This window comes from Vombatus ursinus, unplaced genomic scaffold (genome assembly GCF_900497805.2).
Source record: "Vombatus ursinus unplaced genomic scaffold, bare-nosed wombat genome assembly UNPS02014793.1, whole genome shotgun sequence".
Taxonomy (NCBI): domain Eukaryota; kingdom Metazoa; phylum Chordata; class Mammalia; order Diprotodontia; family Vombatidae; genus Vombatus; species Vombatus ursinus.
In genome coordinates, this window is record NW_020954571.1 from 12136717 (window position 1) to 12159906 (window position 23190).

The 23190-nt window shown below is 38.9% G+C and overlaps 1 protein-coding gene across 2 annotated transcripts in view; it reads right to left on the reverse strand.

Annotated features, from left to right (window-relative positions):
• Positions 1-4977: 4977 nt before the first annotated feature.
• The window catches only part of STXBP1 (syntaxin binding protein 1), a 91342-nt gene continuing 73129 nt past the window's right edge, over positions 4978-23190 (reverse strand). The window contains exons 15-20 of one of the 2 annotated variants that reach the window (XM_027869673.1): positions 22354-22463; positions 21172-21273; positions 19168-19253; positions 16952-17106; positions 15155-15278; positions 7069-7150 (exon numbers count right to left, since the gene is read on the reverse strand). In XM_027869673.1, coding sequence (XP_027725474.1) covers positions 15169-15278; positions 16952-17106; positions 19168-19253; positions 21172-21273; positions 22354-22463 — 563 coding nt within the window. In that variant the 3' untranslated portion in view covers positions 7069-7150; positions 15155-15168. Of the gene's footprint in view, positions 7151-15154; positions 15279-16951; positions 17107-19167; positions 19254-21171; positions 21274-22353; positions 22464-23190 lie in introns of both variants that reach the window. The other variant, XM_027869674.1, reaches the window with a different exon arrangement.

The following is a 23190-nucleotide window of genomic DNA, read 5'->3' on the forward strand; positions in this document are numbered from 1 at the left end:
CCCTATGGCTAGGTCAAGGAATTGCTTCTTCTATTTCTCGTAGTAACTTCTAAAACAGCAGAAACAACAATGCAGCCAGCATGGAATACAAAATAACACCAATTAGCTTTGATTGCTATGGTTGTAAAATAAGGCTGCCTTTAATAAAGAGGACAGCAAAGAATCAGAGTTTGTGGAAGTTTGTGCTTCATTTTGTCCCATCATAAGATTTTTCAGCATTAAAGCAATGCAAATGGCTGTGAATAACATCAGTTATGTGGCCTTGACCAACAAAGATTTTCCTCACAAAGAAAATTTTAAAAGAACAACTGCTAAATATGCCATTTAGTCTAATTACATTGTAAATTCCATCTCCTCCATTATGGAATCCCTGACCATCCCAGCCTACAGTGATTTCTTCTTCCTCTGAGCTTCCAGTCTTATTGTCAATACCACTAATTTGCAATTTAGCTAATAGTGAGACACAGACTATAAGGACATAAGAGCTTATACTGGAAGGAACACTTTATGAGATCATTTAGTCCAGGGATTCTTAATCTGGGAATCTTCTTGTTGTTTTGTTTTTTTTTTAAGGCAATTGGGGTTAAGTGACTTGTCCAGGGTCACACTGCTAGTAAGTGTCAAGTGTTTGGTCTGAGGCCAGATTTGAACTCAGGTTCTCCTGACTTCAGGGCTGGCGCTCTATCTGCTGCGCCACCTAACTGCCCTAATCTCTGAATCTCAAACCCTTATTGAGAAATTTCAGAGAGTCTGTGAATTTGGATGAGAAAAACTGTACATTTATTTCAATATAATTCATGTCCTTTGTAATCCTTTTATTTTATGCATTTAAAAGTATTATTTTGGGAAGGGGCCCATAGGTTTCAGCAGAATGCTAAAGGGATCCATGACACAGAAAGAGTTAAGAACCCCTTATCTAGGCCAATTTCGTCATTTTACAGGTGAAGTTGAGGTCCAGAGCAGAAAGGACTTGTTCAAGGTCACACAAAAGAGCTGGGACTACAGCCTTGATTTCAGATGTATAAGACTTTGCTTCTCAGACTAGACAGATTTTGTATTGCTCCAGAGTGCAGAACTAAGATAAGTGGGTAGAAGGAACAATGAGGAACAGATCTGGGTTTAAAACAAGGCAGAACTTTCTAACAATTAGGACTGTCCAACAATAGAGTAGAGACCAGCTTTTCAAGCAGATAACCGTAATCTTGCATTGGACCAAAGGTTGGACTAGGTGACTTCTGGGATCCCTTTCAATGCTAAAATTCTAAAACATTATTTAAATAAACAAACAAATGCTCAATAAGTTTGTCATTTGGAGTAGTGAGTATAACATACTACATGCCTGAAAATTATTAAAGTTAGTGAAGGTTAATGCTTGCTGTTTTCGTCCTTCATTCTCAAAGATGACTATGACATCAGGGAGGTGATGCCATGACATGCAAGTGAACTGGATTACAGTGAGGGAGGGCTGTGTAATGTCAGTAGCCTCACTCTCTCCTCCAGATTGATCCATCTGGTTCCAGTGGCCAGATATGGATCAGGAATCTCTGAAACTTTTGTTTTGTTTTCTCTAAAAGACCAGCCTTAACCCCAAATCACTAGGGTCCCAGACCAAGCCCTACTTGGTCACTGTTTGGGCCCTGATTGGCTCAGAATGAATGTAATTAACAATTGTTTCAGTTTTGTCCAGAAACCCTGAGGGTCTTCCCCTCCCAGATCTATTTTTTTTTTTAAGAGGCCATTCTTTGCCTCCTTTGGTTAAGCCTTAATCACTGAATGGGTGCTGCCTCAGTCAAACTGAGACCTGTTAAAGACCTCAGCTTGAAAAGGCCAAGGTTCCCCACTGCATCCTGGGCCATCTCCAGTTGTCCAAGGTTAACAACTCAAAGATAAACAACTCAGTTTTCCCTTTCTACTAGTTAGAGCCAAATGCTGTGTCCCACAGACTCCCCAAAGGGTGGAAAGCTGCAACTTCTTTTGTAACAGTCTCCATTAGGTTTAAGATTCACATTCAAAGAGAAAATGAGAAGTGTCACCTTAAACACATAAATTCAACTGCACCGATGCATTTTTTTTAAAGACAACAATCACTGATTCTATCTTATCTATTGAAGAATAGATACAGGAGCATTCATCATGGTATTTTCTGGCATCATTTCCCAAAAGCTTTGTAATTTGGTTAAATTAATCTCTCCACTCAATTGTGAGCTCTCTGAGGGCTGGGACCAAGTCATGTCTTGTTTAAATTTTGTATCTTCCTCGGTGCCTAGCATAGTGTTTTTGCACTTAGGTGGTATTAAATAATTATTTATTGTAATTCAGCAAACATTTACTGGGCATTTAGTATACAGAAGGCCCTTTGTAATCACTGAGAACATAGTGTATGTGAATGTAATTATTAACTTTCAAGACTGGAAGAGTTTTGTGGGAAGCTGAAAGCTTTGTGTGATAGAAAGAGGGCTCCTCTGATGTGTCTGCCTTCTGGTAGACTGCAGACCCTTCTCCTGAAAGGAAGAGAAATTAAAGTCAAGGTAAGTCACATGAGAAGGCCTGCAGTAGTGCACTCTTAGATTTTGGGAGCCTAAAGGCAGGTAGGTAATGAATGGGAGAAGAGACCCCACTCCAGAAGGAAAGGAGTGAAGTTTGTGACAGGAATAGTTCATTTCCGGAAGAAGCAATAGCATAATCACCTGAAGTCTATAAACAAGGCAGCCTTCCTATGTCCACACCCTTTCTATGGTCACAGAAGGTGAAAAGACACAATCATAATACATTGTGATGTCATACATAACCCATGTTCTTTATGAACTCTGGGGTCCACCGTTCCTGAAATCATATCCCCCTTAAGGGGATTTGTTCTGTGAAGTTTGGATTCAGTCAAAGGGCCACACCTGAGGACCTAGAGGGCCACATGTGGCCTTGAGGCCGCAGGTTCCCCACTCCTGGAAGCCATCGTGAGCTCTTGAATGATCATTATACCACTTATTTGAAGGGTCTGAAATCTTTCTACAAGCACTTCCGGGACATCTATCTCATGTCCAGCATTGTACTGGGTACTCATTGGTGGAGAACCAGTAAGTGGAAAACACAATCCATGACTTAATTGGAGAGAATGACAGGAGTATGACATGGGGAGCAAGTAAGCAAGGTAGAAATAATATGATCTAGAATAAAATCCCAAGCCTAAGTACAGAAATATTTTTGCCCTGATTCTCCTTTTCTTCTCATGGATGGTATCAGGATTGGAGTAGAGATTCTGGTACATTCATGTTATCAATGCAATGCCATCACTGTGATCTGTACATCTCAACTTTTGATAGCAGAGTCTGATGCTTCTGAGAAACTTCAACCTGATAATGTTTAAGTCTAATGGATCCCTCTGTGCCATTTAAGCATTTATTTAATTTAAAAAACTCCATTAATTAAAAAATCCCACTGATAATTTGCTTTATGTAAAATATGCTTTATGTATCCACTTTTTTGAGATAGGTATTGCGGAGAAGAAAAACACAAATGGGACATAGTCTTTGCCCTCAAGCCCATGATTTAGCTGGAAAATTGACTAACACACATGAAATGATAGAAAAAATAAAGGGGACAGTCTACAAGGCATGACCATAAAGTTAATGAGACTGATTAATAAAAAAATGAGAACGTATACATCTCAATGAGTCTTGTTTAAAGTCTTTTTCCCCAGGAGCCCATAAACTTATTCCACTGATGCTATTATGCTCAAAACATTTCAGAGGTCTTCTTTGGGAATTGCCTTCAGATCCAGTTTATAACTAGACAAAAAGTTCATTTTTTTGTTTTTCAATTACAACTCATTTGTGACCCCAAACATTATGAACCAGTTTTTTCAATGACTCCCCGCCCTTCACCACAGTTAGCTCTGAAAGACTACTAGCTGTTTGTAAAAACAAAAGGGATTAATATTATCTATTACCAAGGTAATTCAAAAGAAAGGCAGCTCAAACAAGTCTTGGGCTCAAATAGAGAATGGAAATTTTTATAAGTTTAACGTTTTATTTTTGTTCTTTAAAATACATCTATTTGCTGTGTGACCCTGGGCAAGTCACTTAACCCCAACTGCCTCACCAAAAAGCAAATATATATATATATATATATATGTATGTATAATTAATTAATTAATAAAATACATCTATTTTGATTTTGGTAGACTAGATATCTGAGCTTTGGGCAAAAAATGAAACAAGTGAATAGAGACCAGAAGAAATCAGGGAATGCCACCATGGGATCCAGGGGGAAAATAACCGGGAAAAGAAAAATAAAGGCCTATGAAAAATAACTGGGAATAAATAAAGGGCTACTAAAACCCTTATACTGAAGTCTACTTTACAATAAACATTGGTACAAACAAGGCTCCTTAGGACTACCACTTTGAACTCCATCTCAAACTCTTGAAAGGGAAGAGAATAAGATTGAATCACAAAAAGCCTGGAAAATTGGATATAAATCATACAGGTTCCAGCTTTGAAAGGGTTTGTTACAAATCATTATGCAGAATGAATGACTTTTGAGGTAACACAGGTATGAGAGTAGAGGAAAAAGAGGTAGGCCATATTAACATGTAAAATGATCTGAACTTATTAAGACACTATTATGGCATGAATCTTAACTCAAAAATATTTAAAAGGTTCCCGCTTTACAACATGTAGTCTACAAAGATTGAAGCATTCTGTGCAATGGACATAATGGTTTAGGCGAAGCAACTGAAATAATGAAGCTGCAATCTACGAAAAGTACCCAGCTGCTGTTGCAGGCCTTATAACCAACTTTGTGGAGCAATCCTAGAAATGATGCAGTTTCTAAAGGGAAAGTACTGCAAACAAGTCTGACCGTGAAAGAGGAAGAAGAGAGCACTGCTGTAGGCCCGAGTTTATCAATTTCCTCCACACGAAGCAGCAAGAGAAAAGAAACCTGCCCATTTCCATTCCAAAAGCTAAACAAAACCAGGAGTCACTTCCGTGCACCATGAATAGGAGCTTATTTATTTCATAGACTTGAGTGCTTTAGTACAGAAGAACAGATATAGAGATGATACATGTTTGTGCTTCAACACTTTCAAACATTGAGATTCCAGTAAATTCGAGGTAAACAAGTTTCAAGACAGACTAGCTTTTTTTTTTTAAGTTTTCCTTTTGATAAATTATTTTCATATAAATAACCAACAGAGAAAAGAAAAACAATGTCTAAACAATATCCCAAAGCATGTACACTGCTATTTCAAAGGAAGAGAAACAAAACCAAGGGCAAAGTTTAAAAAAAAAAATCAGTGCAAATGTTTATAGCTTTTGCCCTAAAGGGAAAAAACAGCTTCAAAAAGGGGAAGGAGGGATGGAAGAGACAAGTCCGAAAACGAAGAAAGGGCAAAGAGTTGATTCTCTCAGTGCAAAGGGAAGGTTCAGAAGATAAGAAAATACCATAATGCATCTAAGAGGGAGAGAAGAAAGTCATCTGAAAGGAAAGGAAGAAGGCTTGCAATTAAGCTACCATACATCAAGCTTGCAACAACATCACAAGACACATTAAGTAATATACACACAATCGGCTGGGATGAAGGGGTAGGGGCTGCTGGGCCTGGGGAACCTGGGGACTCCCACTGCCAGAACATTTCACTACTGGACAATGACAGCAGAAACAGATAATGTGCACGCGGCAGGGCTGAATGCAAAGCGGCACAGAGCCTCCAGACTCATGATAAGATTGCCTTATTTTGTTTTAGAGTTAAGTTCAATACAAGGTGAAAATGGCCTTATTTGCATTTTAAAAATTTTCATAAGCATGATGTCATCTGAACTCACATTATGGAAAATCAATTATTGTACATGAAACTGAAGATTTCTGCAAAGGGATTTTGTTCACTGGGCACGTGGGCTACAGACAGAACCTACATCAATAATTTATCTGACACATCTGTTCTGCAGGTAAGTGGGACTCAAGGACAGTTCTTTGTGGAAGAGGAACCAGAGTCTTTTCTGTCATTTTCTTCATCAAGTTTGACCCTAATGAGAATTAGGTATTTATCTTTTGCAGGTATGCCTGGATAAGGGAGATCTGGGTCCAGGTCACTTTGAATTCCTAAGAAGATTAAATAAGACTATGGTTTTGGTTCAGTTAACTAGCCTGGGGATCTCTTGACGTGCAAATTTAAAATCCCAAGAAAAGTTTTCCTTTTGGAGTAAATATGAAGTATCAATGAGAGCCACATCCCTTCCTTCAATTTACAATAGCACTGGGCAAGTGGTTCAGGGCATCAGAGGACAGATGTGGCAGCACCAAGGTCATCTTCCCCTTCTAGGCAGAAAGAGATACTGTCTGGTGCTATAGCTTTGGACAGCCCTATCCTGGGACTGAAGCTGTACCCCCGGGAGACATCAGGTGCTTGGTAAAGTGGAGGGTCATGTTCTCCACAAGACCAACCAGATGTCACCTGATCTCTACTTCCAAGTACATCTGGATCAAAAGAGACAATAAGGAATGGAGAATGGGAAGAAGACAAAGTACCAATCTGCATTTTAACATATTCCTAGAACACAGAAAATTCTACAGTAAGAAAAAATGCCCAACAAGAATGGGAACAATTCTACCTTCATCCACCCCCACCCCCCAGGAAAAAAAGAAAAGAAATTTTAAAAACCAAATCTCTACCTATCTGTTTTCAAGCAGTTTCCACATAGAGCATTCATGTTGCACTGGGGTGGGGAGAAGGTCACAATGCCATACATAGTCGAGGGAGGGAGAGGAGGTCTCCAGTCATCACAGTCTGAAAATCTCATTAGCCGTGCATCACTTCAAAATGAATTTCTCTTTTTTAGATGCATACATATTCAGTTGTCTTTTATATAAACACAATACATCATTTCCCTTTGTTTTAAACAAGAAGAAGGCTTCATCAAACACAAGACTAAAGAGGGAAAGCCAGGGCGTGCAGTGGGGACTGATGGAAGATGAGAACGGGTACTGCAAAGTAACATCTAAGACCAGCCATAGGAAGCTGCCGAGAGCCATAGAGATTATTCACTTTTTGGAAGGGTGGTTTGGTTATTTTAACTGGTGATTTCTTCATCTGTTTTATTCAGTTTCTTCAGCGTGTCCAGCAGTTTCTGTGGGGTGAGGATGTGTGTGGCTCCTGGGAAAGGCAGATTAAAGAAAAACAAAGTGAGTCTTCTATGAAAGGCCCTGGCCTTCAGACATCTTTCTGCTCTTCAATTCTAGATACCTAGACCTGCTAGACAAGGGGCACAGGCAGCTTTTCCACCCCCACCCCCACCCTGGTCTTGATATAAAGGCTTGGAGGGGTTTGGGTTAGGGACAGTGTCAAAATATTTGTGGGAGAAAGACAGAACTCCTTAGTTCAGGCAGAAAATGGGACCACACCCCAGAGTAAAGCTTGCTCCCATTAACTTGCTCAACATATACTATCTTTGTCTCTGTGAAACAGTGACTCTTAAGGCAATTCCTTTTTTGAATACCACAGTGAAGTCAGAATGGAAGGCTCTACTTTTTTTTGAAGAAATACCAGACACTACATGGGGAAGAGTGCTAGTGGTGGGGTGGGGGAAGAAGCTAAGAAGTATGAGGACCTGGGGGGGAAGGGCGCTCTCTGGGATCCAAATAATAGGTGCCACCATGGAATTGGTGGGACCTCAGGTGTGCAGGGGAGGGGAGCTTGAGTACCTGAGGTCTTACCTTGAAGATACCGCACATTGTAAGAGATTGGAAATGCTTGCAAAAATTTAAGCCTAATGGAATTATATATACTTCTACTGCAAAAAAAAAAAATTAAAAATGAAGGCCTTTTTTAATAAGGAGAGAGAGATCTAAGTGAGGTTAAAAAAAGATGCATGGATTGTGTGGTTTGGACATGGACCAAACAGAAGACGAGTGATTGCGAGCAGCAGAGTGGTGTGTGGAGCATGAGGACTGCATGCATGCAGCAGTGGGCTTCAAAGAAAGATATCCCAGGTGGGAGAGAAGGAAATAAAAGCTGTCCGTACTTGAAAATGTGCCTCCCAAGAGACGTGGGGAAAGGAAAGAGGGCAATCATGGGTGTAAGGAGGGAGACAAAGCTACCGGAAGCCAGATTTACCCCCAGGAATTGGCAAAGGAGTTATTTAGCAGGATCTTGGGTCCTTATGCCTTTGTCTGCCACTCACAGAGTTGTCCTGCAACTGTGACAGAGCAGAACTACCTCCAACTAGAAAGCTTCCACCTCCCTGGCTAGTCTAGGGACTGGTGCAGGAAGGGCGGTGGTAGAAGAAAGGGCATATTGGAAATGGGAACAGGCAGAGAGGGAGAAAACCTGCACAACCCATTCTCAATAGAAGCCTCTCCCAGCTTGTGGCCCACCATTCTAGGCCTCTAGGCCTTGTTCTCCAGTATCAATCCTTGCTACTTCCAAAAAAGACTGGCTGAAAAAAATGCTCTGCTCAAGACACTGAGCTGATTCACTAATCTACAAATCTGAGATAACCTGTACTGAACATACTAACTTCAGAAACGCCACTAGATATGTTTAGAGGGCTCTTTCTTCCAAAGTGCTTTCTTTCATGTAAATGACCCTGTGATCCTCTTAACATTTCTGAGAGGTATGGAGGAACAGCTATTATGATCCTTATGTTATAGAGAGGGAAAATGAGAAACAGAGTTTAAGTGATTTGTTCAAGGTTACACCATGAACCAGTGGCAGATCTGAGACTAAAAATAATAACTGTATTGACACTTAAAGTTTGTAAAGCACTTAATAGCCATGACTTCATTTTACTCAAACAAGAGCCTTCCAATTCTCAGCCTAATGTAGTCAGTGTACATTTTTTTAAAAGATGGGTATGTGTATAACTCCATAATCATTTTATCAAGGAAGTGCTTTATGACAGGAAGAAAAACAATCTATATGGAATTTCTAATTGAAAGGTAGCATTTGAAGGGAACAGGAAATCTTTCCGCTTAGTTTTCTCCATAGCTGCTTGCTCATAAATACAGAAGCTAGGGGTTCCTAAGTTAAGATTTTTTCTAATGCTGGTTGTTGACCAAAAGTGATGTAGAGCGAAGCCCTCTGCCTAGCCAGAGTTCCTAGTCTTACCTATTCCTGAATAAAAGTTAGATAGCTAAAACCAGGAGGAATCTGTCTGAAGTATGAAAATAAGTCAGGTAAATATCTTTAACCCACCTGGATCTTCTTTACCAATTCCTCTGCATTCAAATTAATCTAAGTCACCTAGTAGTTAGTTTTAAAACTCCCAAGTTTGGACTGGGTTAAACAATTTTTGTTCATGATGCTTAGTTGCTCATTACTCTATAACATTATGAACGATTCCATTTTGTTCTATAGTCCAACTTTAGAACTGAGACGGCTAATAGGCTACAGAATAGCCTACTGGGCTAGTAGCATCAACCTCTAGTCAAATAAGTTATTAAATACAGCTATACAAATATGTAATTTGCTGAAAAATTTAGGTAATTAAGGATACTATCAAGCTACATGGTCTTGTCTACGTGACAGATCTATGTGCTCTCTTGTCCCTTCATTCCCCTGTACCATTCTAGTTCTAATTCAGAGTTCAGAGGTGACCTTGCGAATGCTTCTCCAGAATATAGTAATTAACTCTTATTTACACACTGACTCACGGCTTACAAAACACTTCGCATTCACCATCTATTTGATCCTCACAACATTCCCATGAGGTAAGCCATACAAACATTATCTTCTTTTTACAACCTGAGGAAACTGAAGCCCAGGGAGATGCTATATAAGTAGCAGAGTTGAGATTTTAACTCCAGTTTTAGGATTTCCAATGCCACAGCTCAAACACTGAAGTCACTTTCCTAATTTGAGGTTAACTTTTGTCTCAAATTATTTGAAGACTGTAGGATGAAGACAGAGATAAACAAAAACTAGATCCACACCCACCAAATTCATTCTATTTATGTCCTAAAACAAATCTGAATGACTTTAAATGTTCTAAAAATGCTCAGCTTGAGACATAAATGCAACACCCACAAAACTCTACTTTTCAACCGTTTCTCTCTGGGCAGTATGCTTATATTCATTCCCAACCTGGGAAAAGTATTTGTAAGCGGCAGCTCCTGAATTAAGATTTCAGGGTCCCCTGTGAGTTTCACTGAAAAATAAAAATTAAACAACTTATCCCAAAGATAGAATTATAATAAAATGCCTTTTAAAACATACAAACTCAACCAAAAATGTATTTCCCAAAGTGACATTTTAATGAGAATGGTTTTGAGATTATCCAGATCCCTTGATTCTCCTAATTTTGCCTCTAATCACCTCAGCCTTTTCATCAGGCATTAAACTCTTCATGACGGAGTTACATAGGGTACAGGATCCAATTAAATCTTTGTTCGCCTTGTCAGACCATCTGGTAAGATGTTTAGTGGAAATGAAATAAGGCTGAGCCATTACTTATGGGTTCAAAAGTCCAAGTTGACTCCACTATTAACACAGATAAAGGCTAAGTCAGCTCTGGCTATAGAACAAGGAAAAGAAACAACAGATACTTGACACTTTTCCTCAAACCTATAAACAATGCCTGTCTGAATTATGGCCTCATGGTCATTCATTATAAACATTATCTTTTCTATCTCTAAATAATTTTAATAACTAAAATTTAAGAGGAGAAAAAAACAGGCAAATTAAGCTTTACTCTAATTTTTGGTCACCAGGACAACCACAAGAAAGGTGTAAATCAGATTAAAACCACTTTCCCTGACCCAACTAGGGCTAGAAGGTCAGGGCATTGGGGCAGCTAGGTGGCACAGTAGATAGAGCACCAGCCCTGAAGTCAGGAGGACCTGAGTTCAAATCCAGCCTCAGACATTTACAAGATGTGTGCGTCTGGGCAAGTCGCTTAACTCCAATTAACTTTAAAAAAAAGTTCATGCTTTCTCTCTGAATATTCCTAAAAATACATACAATCCCCAAAATCATTTTAGAAGCAAAGAATACAAAATTTTCTCATGTGCTCTGGTGGCAGTTATAGATCTCTACAGACTGTTTAGCAAAAAAGATCTACTTTGCAAATGAAAGGCTCCTTCTAAGACAGAAAATTCTGTCCCAAGACAATCCATAATAAATCACTATGAGAGTCACTGAATTTTCACTTCTTGTGCCCACCTTCCAAAATTCAATTCTCAAAAATATGGAAGCTCTGATAATAAGAATTTCTTAAATCCTACAAATTATTCACCATAGCTATAAAGAGCAGCTTCTTTCCAACACTCACCACCCCCAAAATCTTAAAATACAACTTGCAGCAAATGCTATCCACCTACTTGCCATCTGCATACTATATATCCTGATTAAAAACTCATCAAAGTACTTCTATAAACTAGACTTAAAATAATTGCTCCCATTTTCAAGCCTACTGGAGGAAAGAGAATTAAGACACTTGGTGACCAATCAACCAATAATAACATAACCACCCCTGTTTTTCAGGATCATAATAACCTATTTCCACAGTCTGTGTTCTCAGAGTACCACCAAACTTTGCCAGGACAACTGAGACATAGAATGATAAGAACTGGAAGATGAACCTTTTTATCTCAAGAACAGAGATAATAGAGATTTGAACAGCCTAGAGGCATAGCAAAGATAAACATGCTCATACTACTCTTCTAATGTGATTTAGCTGGAGTATAACCATTTTCACTGAAAAGTGATAAATGTTAAGTGTAATTTTATGGTAAGTGCCAGGTCCTATGTAACTATGTGAATGAATGAAAGGAAAGTGAATTACAGCAGAGAAGTCAAACACACAGGGCCCTTGGACCACAAGACTCCTGAGTGCCATCTGAATTAGATTACAATATAACTGGGATATATTTGAGAAAATAAATAAAAATACAACAGAACAGAGATAATGTTAATATGTGGTTTTCTAAGTCAAAACGCATCCCACAGAGATCCTTGTGGAAGGTAGTAGTCTTATTTTCTATTTTAGTTTGACACTGAAGTACAGCCTGTTAGGGCTTAAAGGGATTAGAGCTGGAAAAACACTTTAGAGGTCATTTAGCCTAACCCCTTCATGGTACAGACAAGGATGTTAAGGCCCAGAGGTAAACCGCCTAGCCTAAGAAGGCACTGTAATTCAGTAGCATAAACAAGCACAGCCTCCAAATTTCCTGACTCCCAGACCACCACTCTTTGCACTCATTATCCCAGGGATGGGGGTTGTTCTATGGTCTACTAAGGCTACTTAGCTTCCTATACACTATATTCCAGCCATGATAGACTAATCTCCAGTCACAGAACTGCAGACTTAGAGTTGGGATGGGTCTTGGAGGTCACTGAATTCCACCGCCTCATCTCACAATGAAGAGATGAAGGCCCAGAGAAGTGAGACAACTAGCCCAAGGTCACAAAAATCAGAGCTAGATCCTTGGCCCCCACTGGAAGGAAGGCAATGTGAGAGAAGAACAATTTCACGTAACTGGATTTTTCATGTGGCTAGAGAACAAAGGAAGAATTTTTAATCTTTAAGAAATACTATTGGGCAGCTAAGTGATGCAGTGAATACAGTGCCAGGCCTACAGTCAGGAAGACTTCTCTTGTAAGTTCAAATTTGGCCTCAGATGCTTATTAGCTATGTGATCCCGGGCAAGTCACTTAACTCTGCTTGCCTCAGTTTCCTCATCTGCAGAATGAGCTGGAAAAGGAATGATAAACCACAACAGTATCTTTGCAAAAAAAAAAAACCAAAAACCCAAAATGGGAACATGACTGAAAGAACAACAATATGAAATCATTGTTTTAGCATTCTTCAGTTTAAATCTACTCTTTAAACACATTCTCTCACCTTCCCCTCCCCATCTCCAAGCTCCTGGCAAGGCCTGTTGATTTCACCTTTGCAACCACCTCCTGAATAAGCCCCCCCTTATCTCTAGTGACACTGCCACTACCCTAGTTGCAGCCTTCATTACCTCAAGCCTGGATTATCTCCTCTCACTCCAGTCCAGCCTCCATTTAGCTGTTAAGATGATCTTTCTAAAGCTGATGTCTGACCACATCACCTTCCCCTCTCTTATCAATAAACTCCACTAGTTCCCTGTCACCTCCAGGGTCAAATATAAAATCCTTTATTTGGCACTCAAAGCCCTTCATAACCTGCCCTTTCCCACAACATTTCCAGTCTTCTTATGCCTTACATCCCCCCCCCCCCCACATAATCTGTGATCCAGTGACACTGGCCTCCCTGTGGGTCCTTGAACAAGATCCATCATCCTGTTCTGGGCATTCTCTCTGGCTGTCCCCCAGGCCTGGAATGCTCTCCTTCCTCATCTCTGCCTCCTGACTTCCCTGGATTCCTTCAGGTCCTAGGTGAAATCCCACTTTCTTTTTCTTTTTTAATTTTTAGGCATTTGGGGTTAAGTGACTTGCCCGGGGTCACACAGCTAGTAAGCGTCAAGTGTTTGGTCTGAGGCCGAATTTGAACTCAGGTCCTCCTGACTTCAGGGCCAGTGCTCTATCCACTGCGCCACCTAGCTGCCTCAAAATCCCACTTTCTACAGGAAGTCTTTTCCTATCCTCCTTAAATTCAGTGCCTTCCCTCTGTTGGCTATTTCCAATTTATCCTGCATCTACCTTACTTACATAGTTGTTTGTATGTCATCTCCCCTATTAGACCATGCAGCTTCTTAAGAGCAGAGATTATCTTTTGGCTTTCTTTGTTTTCCAACTGCTTAGCACAGCACCTGGCACATAGGAGGTACTTAATAAATGTTTACTGACTGACTGAGCAGCCTAAGATAGGTTTAAGAATATAATTCTTCACTTAGTGTTCTGGGGAATCTGGAGAGCTGGAGGTGGGAGAGAAGATTAATGGTATTTAATGGGTTAGCTCAGATCAAACTGTCAGAAAAGTAATCTAAACCTTTGCATACTGACTCTACCCTAAACCACGGCTACTGCACAATTTTTTTCATCCATTAGGATTTGGGAAACAAAGTTCTATTCAACACTCAATTACTCCTGCTAATGGAAAGTGGGAAAGTAGAATTTGAAACACAGAGAAAATAACCAGTCTCCTCCCAATCCAAATATTTTATTATAATTACTATTAAGCAACATGATAAATATGAATTTCAAATATGTCCCCTTCAATATTCCAGTGAATAAGTGAAGGAAAAGGAAAAAAGCAAGGAATCTGAATTACCTACCAAATCAATAATATATTTCTAAATAACTAAGAACTAATTGTGCATCTAGGATTATGGGGGAGCATGGAAATACTTTTCACAACTACATATAGCCAAGAGAAAACTGACCATAAGATCTTTAAATCTCCAAAGGTTATTGAAAAGTTTTTATAGGGCAGAAAAAGAAAATGGAATACATATAGAAAAATTAAATGATTAGAAAAATACTCCTTTCCTAGAAGAACATTACAAAATTAGAGACTACTTCATTCACTACTCAGTATCACCAAAGTACACAGTAGCTGTAACTGCAAGTCATAGACTTAGAAATTATCCCTTTTGATAAGTGTCCATCACAAGAAAATAACATTTACATATGACAGCTCTATCATCTATCTGGGTTCTACTATTTATTCTTTTTAATCTCAACAAACCCACCAGCCCTGTACTAATCTGTCTTATGTTTATTAACCTAAAGATCTATTTCCATTGGTCCACAGGTCCAACTGCCTCCTGAATCAATCTAGGCTTACACTCACATTCATGTCACAATCAAGATTTCATGGATTCTTCAGGGGCCTGGCCAATGCCCAGAAACCCAACCTCTGTCTTGGAGGCTAAGGCATCATGACTCAATTGCTGTTTAACTCCCAGCTTCCTCTAAGAGCACTGGAATTCAAATCAGTTAATTTTCAAATTAATAGTCAGTGGACTTGAGCTTTCTAAACTGAGCAGCAGGTAACAAGGTGTGAGGATGTTGGCAAGATTGGGCCCAGAGAGAATTTCATAGTGGGAGTTCATGAAGGCAGCACTGGACACATTTTCAATCGGTGTTAAGAACTGCAAGCATTTTCTAGTTAAAAGAAAATCAAATAAAAAATAAACTAAAAAGGAAAAAGAAAAGAAAAAGAGTGACGGAATAATCAAAGAAAACCCTTCAGAATAGAAGAGTTTCTTTTCTTTAATAAGCTGCTTTTACTTTGTTTCTGGCTCTCACTCCATTGTTGGAGCCTGATCCTCAAAAGATACCCTAGTGGACTCCCTGAAGTCGGGGTGTCTCAGGTCCATGAGAAATTTGGTGGGAGTAAGAATGTGAGTAGAACCTGTGGGAGAACAGAGGCCAGCTGACTGCTTGAACAGAAGTATGTTAAAGGAACATGCCAACTTAGGCCTATATTTTATGCAGCTGATGATGTGTGAAGAAAGCAAGAGACACACAAAGATGATAAGAATACCTAAGAAAATGATATAGCATGCATTATTAGGTGAGCTCATACGGAGGACCTTCCACTGTCCATGCTAGGCCTCCCCAGAAATTTGTTTGGTTAACCCAAGCTCCCAACTCCCAGTTGAATACTTCAAGTATGACTCTTCTGCAAGGAGGAGGATTTAATACAAAGGCCGAGCAGTAAACAGCTTCTGTCCAAAGGAACATTATTTGGGTTATTTTCAAAGGAAACTCATGCAACAATTACACAACAGAATCAAGAGCATGTTATTACTAGATACTACATATCAAGGATGACATTTACACAATCTAAAAGCAAACTTCAATGAGAAATGGCCAATCAGACAAATGAAGCTTTGGAAGGATTAGGAGAAAGGACAGGGAGGTATACGGTTTATTGTAAAAGACTATCAAGCAGCTGAGTTTTTCTATCACGTAGAACAAGGCACCCTTAGAGATAACTAATATCAGTTTTCTCAGACTGTAAAGTGACAATTTACTAGTGAACTGACCTTCTTGCTCTAGTGTTCTCTGGTTAACACTTGAACTCAATTATCCTGGTATAGAAACGCAACATATATCTTTCCTATTTTAGTTAAATACTGTTCACATGAATGTGACTATCACAACTACCACTAGATGCAGAAGTAGAAACACTGGGAGAGATAAATGTACTAATTTAGGTCAGTGCTTACCCTAATCCAACAACTACCCTGGGAGGTCATATATGAATGGACAGTAAGGAAACTCTTCTGAATGGGAGAGTGATTTGAATACAATTACCCTTCCAGTGTGACAGGTATTCCCAGTCTCTAACATACTTAAAAGTACTTAGAAGCCTGAAGCTTTATTTCAATGAAAAGTGCTCAGTCATAGGTTGAATGGCCTCAGGGGAAAGGAAGAAGTAGCTTAGGTGGAGAATATGCTAGTGGAATAGACTGCTACTGAAAGGTACCCCAGAGCAAATTCCATTTCATTTTGGTAAGAAAATGAGTTTCCCTAATTTACTGTTCTATAGCTGAGCAGTTCTGAGAGGTTACAAGAGCTCCTGAAAGCCTGAGGGAAGAAAAAACAGTTCTTTCCCTTTGGCAAAGAACTTCTTTTCCCTCTGATTTTAGAAAAACCAGCAGGAAAAACCAGGGCTGGAAGTACAGCTGGGAGACAGTGGTGAAGAATCCAATCTCATGTTTCTCTACAATAGATATGGAAACTGATGAGACAGGAAGAGGCTTGTTATACTTCATACTAATTTATATTGATATAGCCAAAGGGAAACCGCCAGAAGTCAAACAATAATGCTTCCCATCCCATCTTTAACAACTGCTTGCATATTATAAGATGATTCCCCTTACTGAAGGGTAATGAGGAAAGATAATAGATATTATATGCACCCTTCTCCAAACTATATTTCATGTACTGTCTTATGGAAATTAGATTTTGCAAAGTGAATGGGGAAGGAGAGGCTGAGTGAAACACAAAAGCATGGGATGGTGTCAGAGATTGCTATGGAAATGCCCCCTTCCCAATGGAAAATGCTACCCTACTCACCTATAAGCACCTCCCACTTTCCATTGGCTTGTGTCACCTCATAAGCACATCGCATCTCGTTCAAGCTCACACCCCCAAGGATGAAAATGATGAGGCGAGGACCAGTTCTGTACTCACCAGGGGCCTTGTTCTTATGCCAATGTCCATAACGGGCACTAGATAAGAAAGGGGAGACAGATGTGTGTGTGTATGTATGTGTGTGTGTATGTGTATATATATATATATATATATATATATATGTACATGTATGCATACACATATACACACAGTGACTGAAGGAGACAGAATAATAAGAGAAAATAATTAAGTCACATAAGTGTCCCATGGTTACATACTTTAAGAATTAACATGATCTCCCAGTAGCTGATCTGCCATTATCCCTCATACAGAATTATATTCAACAAAACCTATCTATGCCCCAGCAGAAGGAACAGATGCATTGAGACTGAAAGGTTTTGATGTCAAATTGATTGCTAAAACTCTAGATGTTGCTGGCCTGGACATCTTTGAGCAAGTTAAAGCAGTGGTTACTTTGAGCCTAACATCACAATGATGTCTTTTCCATCATTCTTTCATCAGTGTCCTAGCTGGAGAGCTATAGATATCTGAGTCACTTTCTCTACTGTTAGTCTGCCCTCTTCTTGTCACATTATTGTGGTTTTTGGTTGTAATCAGTCTAATCTAGTCATGGTACTATTGGTGGTCTTAGATTCTAATCCAGGATTGGCTGATATAGAAGTTGGAAACCTTTTTAAAGTCAAACAGTGCCAGAAAGACTAAGCAATGCTTTGAGGGCCATGAGAAGGCCCAAGGTGCTGACAGAGAATGGGAAACAATAGTAGAGAGGAAAGGAGTGAAGTGAAGAAAGCAAAGACAAAAGAAAAGGAGACAAAGATACAAAAAAGGAGGCGTATATGATGGGAAGTGGTAAGGTACCACTAACAAGGTGTCAAGGACTAGCCACATTGTAGTATCAGTGACACAGGTTGTCTACCCATCTTGATTCTTTTCTCTCTCTCTCTCTCTCTCTTTTTTTTTTTTTTTTTTTTGCTTTTTGGTGAGGCAATCGGGGTTAAGTGATTTGCCCAGGGTCACACAGCTAGTAAGTGCCAAATGTCTGAGGTCACATTTGAACTCAGGTCCTCCTGACTTCAAGGCCAGAGCTCTATCCATTGTGCCACCTAGCTGCCCTTTGATTGTCTCTTGAGACAACTGAAGCTATCATAACAACAGGAAAAAAATGAAGAAACATAGCTGCTACAAGGCCATCCATGGTCTATTGCCTTTTCTCAAGAAAGGTAAACATGCTTTTGGGACATAGGAATTAAAAGGCAAAAGAGACTAAAGAGATAAGTCAACAGAGAAAAGAAAGTCTAGAAATGTCATGTGATGACAAGACATTATAGAGTTGTATTAAATACTAAATCTATTTGTCTAGACTTTAGAGCAAAATAAAAATAGAATCCTGAATGTATGAATAGATGAAAATGATAAATTTCAGAAATACTGAAAAAACATTCACAGAACGGGTAACAGAAAAGTAGAACATACACACTGCTCTGAAGAGTCACAAGAACATAAGTAATGGGTCCCTCATTATTTAGGTATTTGAGCCCTAAACACCAGTTAGTGAATGGAGGTCACTATGACACAAGCTTAGAAAGAATAAGGATAAGGAATGGACCCATGATTTCATAGAGAGAACTCCCTGAAAAGAACATTCTCCAACCAGGCAGGGTGGCACCCTGTCTACAATATCTAGTCTTAAGAGAGTAGCCTAAGCACTGAGATTAACTTACGCAAAGACACAGAGCCAGTAGGTATTAGAAGTAGGACTTGAACCCAGGTCTATCAGGCTTCAAAGCCAGATCTCTATCTACTACATACCATGTTGCCTCTATGTCACATGCCTATCCCCCCTACATATACACACATTAATTTATTTAATTTTGGGAAATGTTTTATTGGTGTGTGGGTTTTTTTTTTTAAGATATCTCCACCACCTCCCAATGACTCCTCAAGTCTAATGTATTTAGTTCATCTACATTTTCATAAACTTTATGTATTCCTAGAAAAAAATCACGGGACAAGGACTCCAAGTAGATAACAATGTTTCACTTTTCATATCTTAACAACAGAATGACTATACAGATGAAATCTCACTAGGAATGGACATTTTTTTCCCTCCACTTCTTCTTTCAGGTGTTTTTACATACCTGACAGCAGTGGTACTGAAAGAAGCTGATGAACGGGTAGAGATATAGGGGTAGTGCTTAGTATCAAGTTTATCATCAATAGTGTCCTAGAAAGAGAAAAGACAGAGAAATCTGTTTATTCAACCTAGGTTGTTTGTATTTTTAGTATGTACATAAACACATACATACTATATCTATACACATCTATTAAACAGTCTCTTTATGGCATTTGTTGCTCATGGCCAGGTCTGTGGCAATCCTTGCGTAGTCTATGCTTATGTGTTCTTTCAGATGTGGAAATAAAAAGCATCACTTTTCCCATTTTTCCCTATCTAAGATGCCTCAATATTTTTGAGATTTGAAAATAGAATTAAAACAGCAGAGACAAAAAGATGGGCAAGGCACATGTGTGCCACAAAACATAACTTAACATTCACATGAACTGCTTCTACTTTTAGGGTTAGGATTTTGTTTAATAAGCAGAGTGGCTCACCAGATTTAATTCATTTCAATAAATATTCATATTAAGTACTTCCTAGATTGAGGACACTGTCCTAGGCACTTGGGATATAAGGACAAAAATGAAATGATTGAGGCCCTGAAGAAGCTTAGATTCTACTGGAGAATACAATACATGTGCATGTGCGCACATACACACACACACACATATATAAATTAAAGGCAATTTGAGGTAGGAAAAATGACAACTAGAGTGTATTGTAAAATTTTCTGACCCAAAATGTATGGATCATAATACTCATACTATATGCCTAACTCAATGGGATGCTATGAGGAAATCACTTTGTAAAATTTTAAATGCTATAAAAATGGAAATAATTATTATTACAGGCATATGCCACCTGACGGCATTAACTGGTCAGGAGAAACAACATTTTGAAAGCAGTTAGCTTTGCAGAAACGACATTGAAAAATGGCAGTAGTCCAAATGATGTTACTGCAGTCTTTTCTGAGTCTTTTTAGAGTGGGGTTTAGTTATAAAATATTAATGATGTTATTGTGAAATGAGATTGATTGGAGCAAGCTTATTCTCCAAACATTTGTACTATTTTTAGGAACCCCTGGGCTCTCCAGTCCTGACTTTGATACTATCTTTTTCTGTGACCCTGATCAAGTTGCCTCACTTCTCACCTCCCTGGGCCTGAGATTCCTTAAATATAAAACTAAAGAACATCCCAAGTTCCTTCTCAGATCTAAAACTTAGGATTCCTCTTGTGTCCTCTGAAGATTTCTTGACTACGAGGGCAATGCCTTCACTGACCTCTCTATCCTTGTGCAGACCATTCTGAGGAAGGCATTCTTACTTCATTTCTAATTGTTAAAATTCTTCTCTTCCTTCAAGACCTACCTAGCTTATCAGACATCTTCTAAATGAGGCTTTTCCTTACCTCCACCCTCATCTCTCCAGGTAAAAGTGATCTCTCTTGCTTCAAATTTTCTGAGAACACTTAATCGAATTATACTTTGTATCATATTTATTCAGGTATATGTAGGATTCCTTCCAGACGACTATAAGGGTCAGGGACTGTATTTTTTTTCATCTTTGAATTCTCATGCCTAGAATAGTTCCTTGCACATATAGGTACTTACACGTCTGTTGAATGAAAGCTATCCGCTAACAAGGTACAAATAAAACATCTCTTACTCCATACTTCCCTTTTATTATTGTTTTTCTGATCTTGGGAATGTACTCAGGGTTTTTTTGTTTTTTGAAAATGTCATTATTTGGGCTTCTGTGATTTGAAAGCATGCTTACATAAACAACATAAGCAAGTTCACAAAAACAATCTAACACATAAAGAAATCTTGAACAAACACAGAAACATTTTGGCTACTATTCTTTAAGAAAAGAATAGGCTACATATGAAACAGGTGAAAGGTTCATGTGTCCTTGGATTCAAATCATCATGAAAAAGATTTCATGGTAACTTTGTGTCAACTACTAGGCAAGGAAAGAAAACTGAACTACCAACAGAAAAGTCATGAACCATGCAGCCCACCACTGACCTCCATAATGTCTTTAATAACTGGAGTCCATCGTGAGAGCTGGTAGGTCTGCTCACTGATGCGTTCTTTCCGCTCTGGCTTGCTTCTGCGACGCAAAGTGGACTGAAAACAAGGGATTAGTTTCTTAGTCAGAGGCCCACTTTTGAATTGGATCACATAGGACTCCATGAGTTTACAGAACTTGGAGAAAGCTATAGTGTTTTTGGTTTTGAACCAAAGACCAGGGTGGTCACTTTTTGCTAGCTGTTATCAGTGAGTGACTTCTACAGAATGAATGTCAGTGACAAATTATTTAAAGGTGATCAGCCTCCACACAGAACTGTCAAGTGGCAATTGCTCCAAATGTATCCCTCTTGGAAACCTGTATGGAATTTAACTCTGATATTCTAATCTAATCATCCAGGTGCTATTGAGCCTAAGGTGACCCTATGGCCACCCATCACCTCTTCAGAGCTGTGACCAATAAGAAACAGAGGTCAAACACCTAAATCACTTTGTAAATTCTTATAAAAAGAACAGGCAGATAACCAATAATAATACATTGTCCACTACCTACAAAAATGACACTACTGACTCATCATCAATAGGACCCGTGTTTTTACTTGTTTTTTCCACTGCTGTGGTTGGATTGTCATGGACCAGCCATATCTCTTCAACTGTCTTGAAAATACATACCATTTGTCATGGAGTGAGACAAGGATAGGGGGCAGTCTGACTGTGGGATCAAATTTTTGTTTTTATACAGTTAACTGACCTTCTGCACTACGCCCTAGTAAAGTGAGCTAGTCTGTGCACAGAGGTAGATAAATACCTATAAATGTATTGTAGCCAAGTCTGACAAGTTAAGTTCATAGGGGAGGTTTTTTTAAAGTGTTCTTCAAGGTTCCTTGAGATCCAGTGGTTATCTGAATACAATTCCATAAAGTGCATTATGAACCCCTGACTTCCTTGTGGAGATGCTCTTAAGGCTACTGTTAAGGATTTTCAACAGTTCAGAGGCTGAAAAATAATATCAGGATCAACATCAGTAAGACTCCTTGATTCTAATTTATAATTTCAGATGCTGTCGAGCCCGAACAATCCTTCACTGTTCCCCAAAGTGAGCAACACCACAAAACTTCACCACTGCCACTATCAGTATGGGAAATCAATTCCTAAGAAGTTGAGAAGTAGGAAACTTACATCTGTAATGATGGGCACTCCCAGGTGAGCCATATTGGTGATGATCTCACTGTCCTCTGGGGGAATCTGTGCATGCTGAATCAGTTTGTTCAGGTTTTCTTCAGTGATGCCTAAAAGATCAATAAGATCCAAACCCAACCATAAGAACAGCCACACTGACTTGTAAGAGAATAACCAAACACTTTTAAAAAAGGAGACCTCTTTTTACTTCTAAGGATTTTAAAAAGATTAATCATTTTATTCTCACAAACTGCCTGTGGGGAGAATAGGAAATAAAAATTAACATACTCAAGTTTAAAAAGTGAAGTCTCCAAGGTTACACACCAGTGATTAGAGTTAAAACTAAACAGTCTAAATCTGAAGTTCCCACATTCTACACACTAAGTTAAATGCTTATAGGACATCACTACTGTTTTAGTCCAAGAGTACTCATTATTTTAACCTCTCCAAAATTCTTCACTATTCCCACATAGCTCTAGTATTTTAATAATTCCTCCTCCTAAACATATACTAGTCTAAATCTGGGCAGGACAGTTTTGTTGTTAGTACTTGTATTCTACACTAGGGATACTCAAATGTCGATAAAAATGGTTATATGAAAGCAGTCAGAATGCATTTGAGATTTAAATTAAACACTTAGTAAATATGGAACTGGTAAAGGCCTCCCCCCATTTCTCTACAACATCTTTATCACTAATATACACATCAGAGTTGCTTTAGCTTTTTACTGGTAGCAAAATCTATGATATATTTTTTAAAAGGTAAAAACTGGCTATTTCTTACTATTTTCCTTTTCTCTTCCATAGCTACTGAACTATTTCTGCCCTCTTTGCTTCC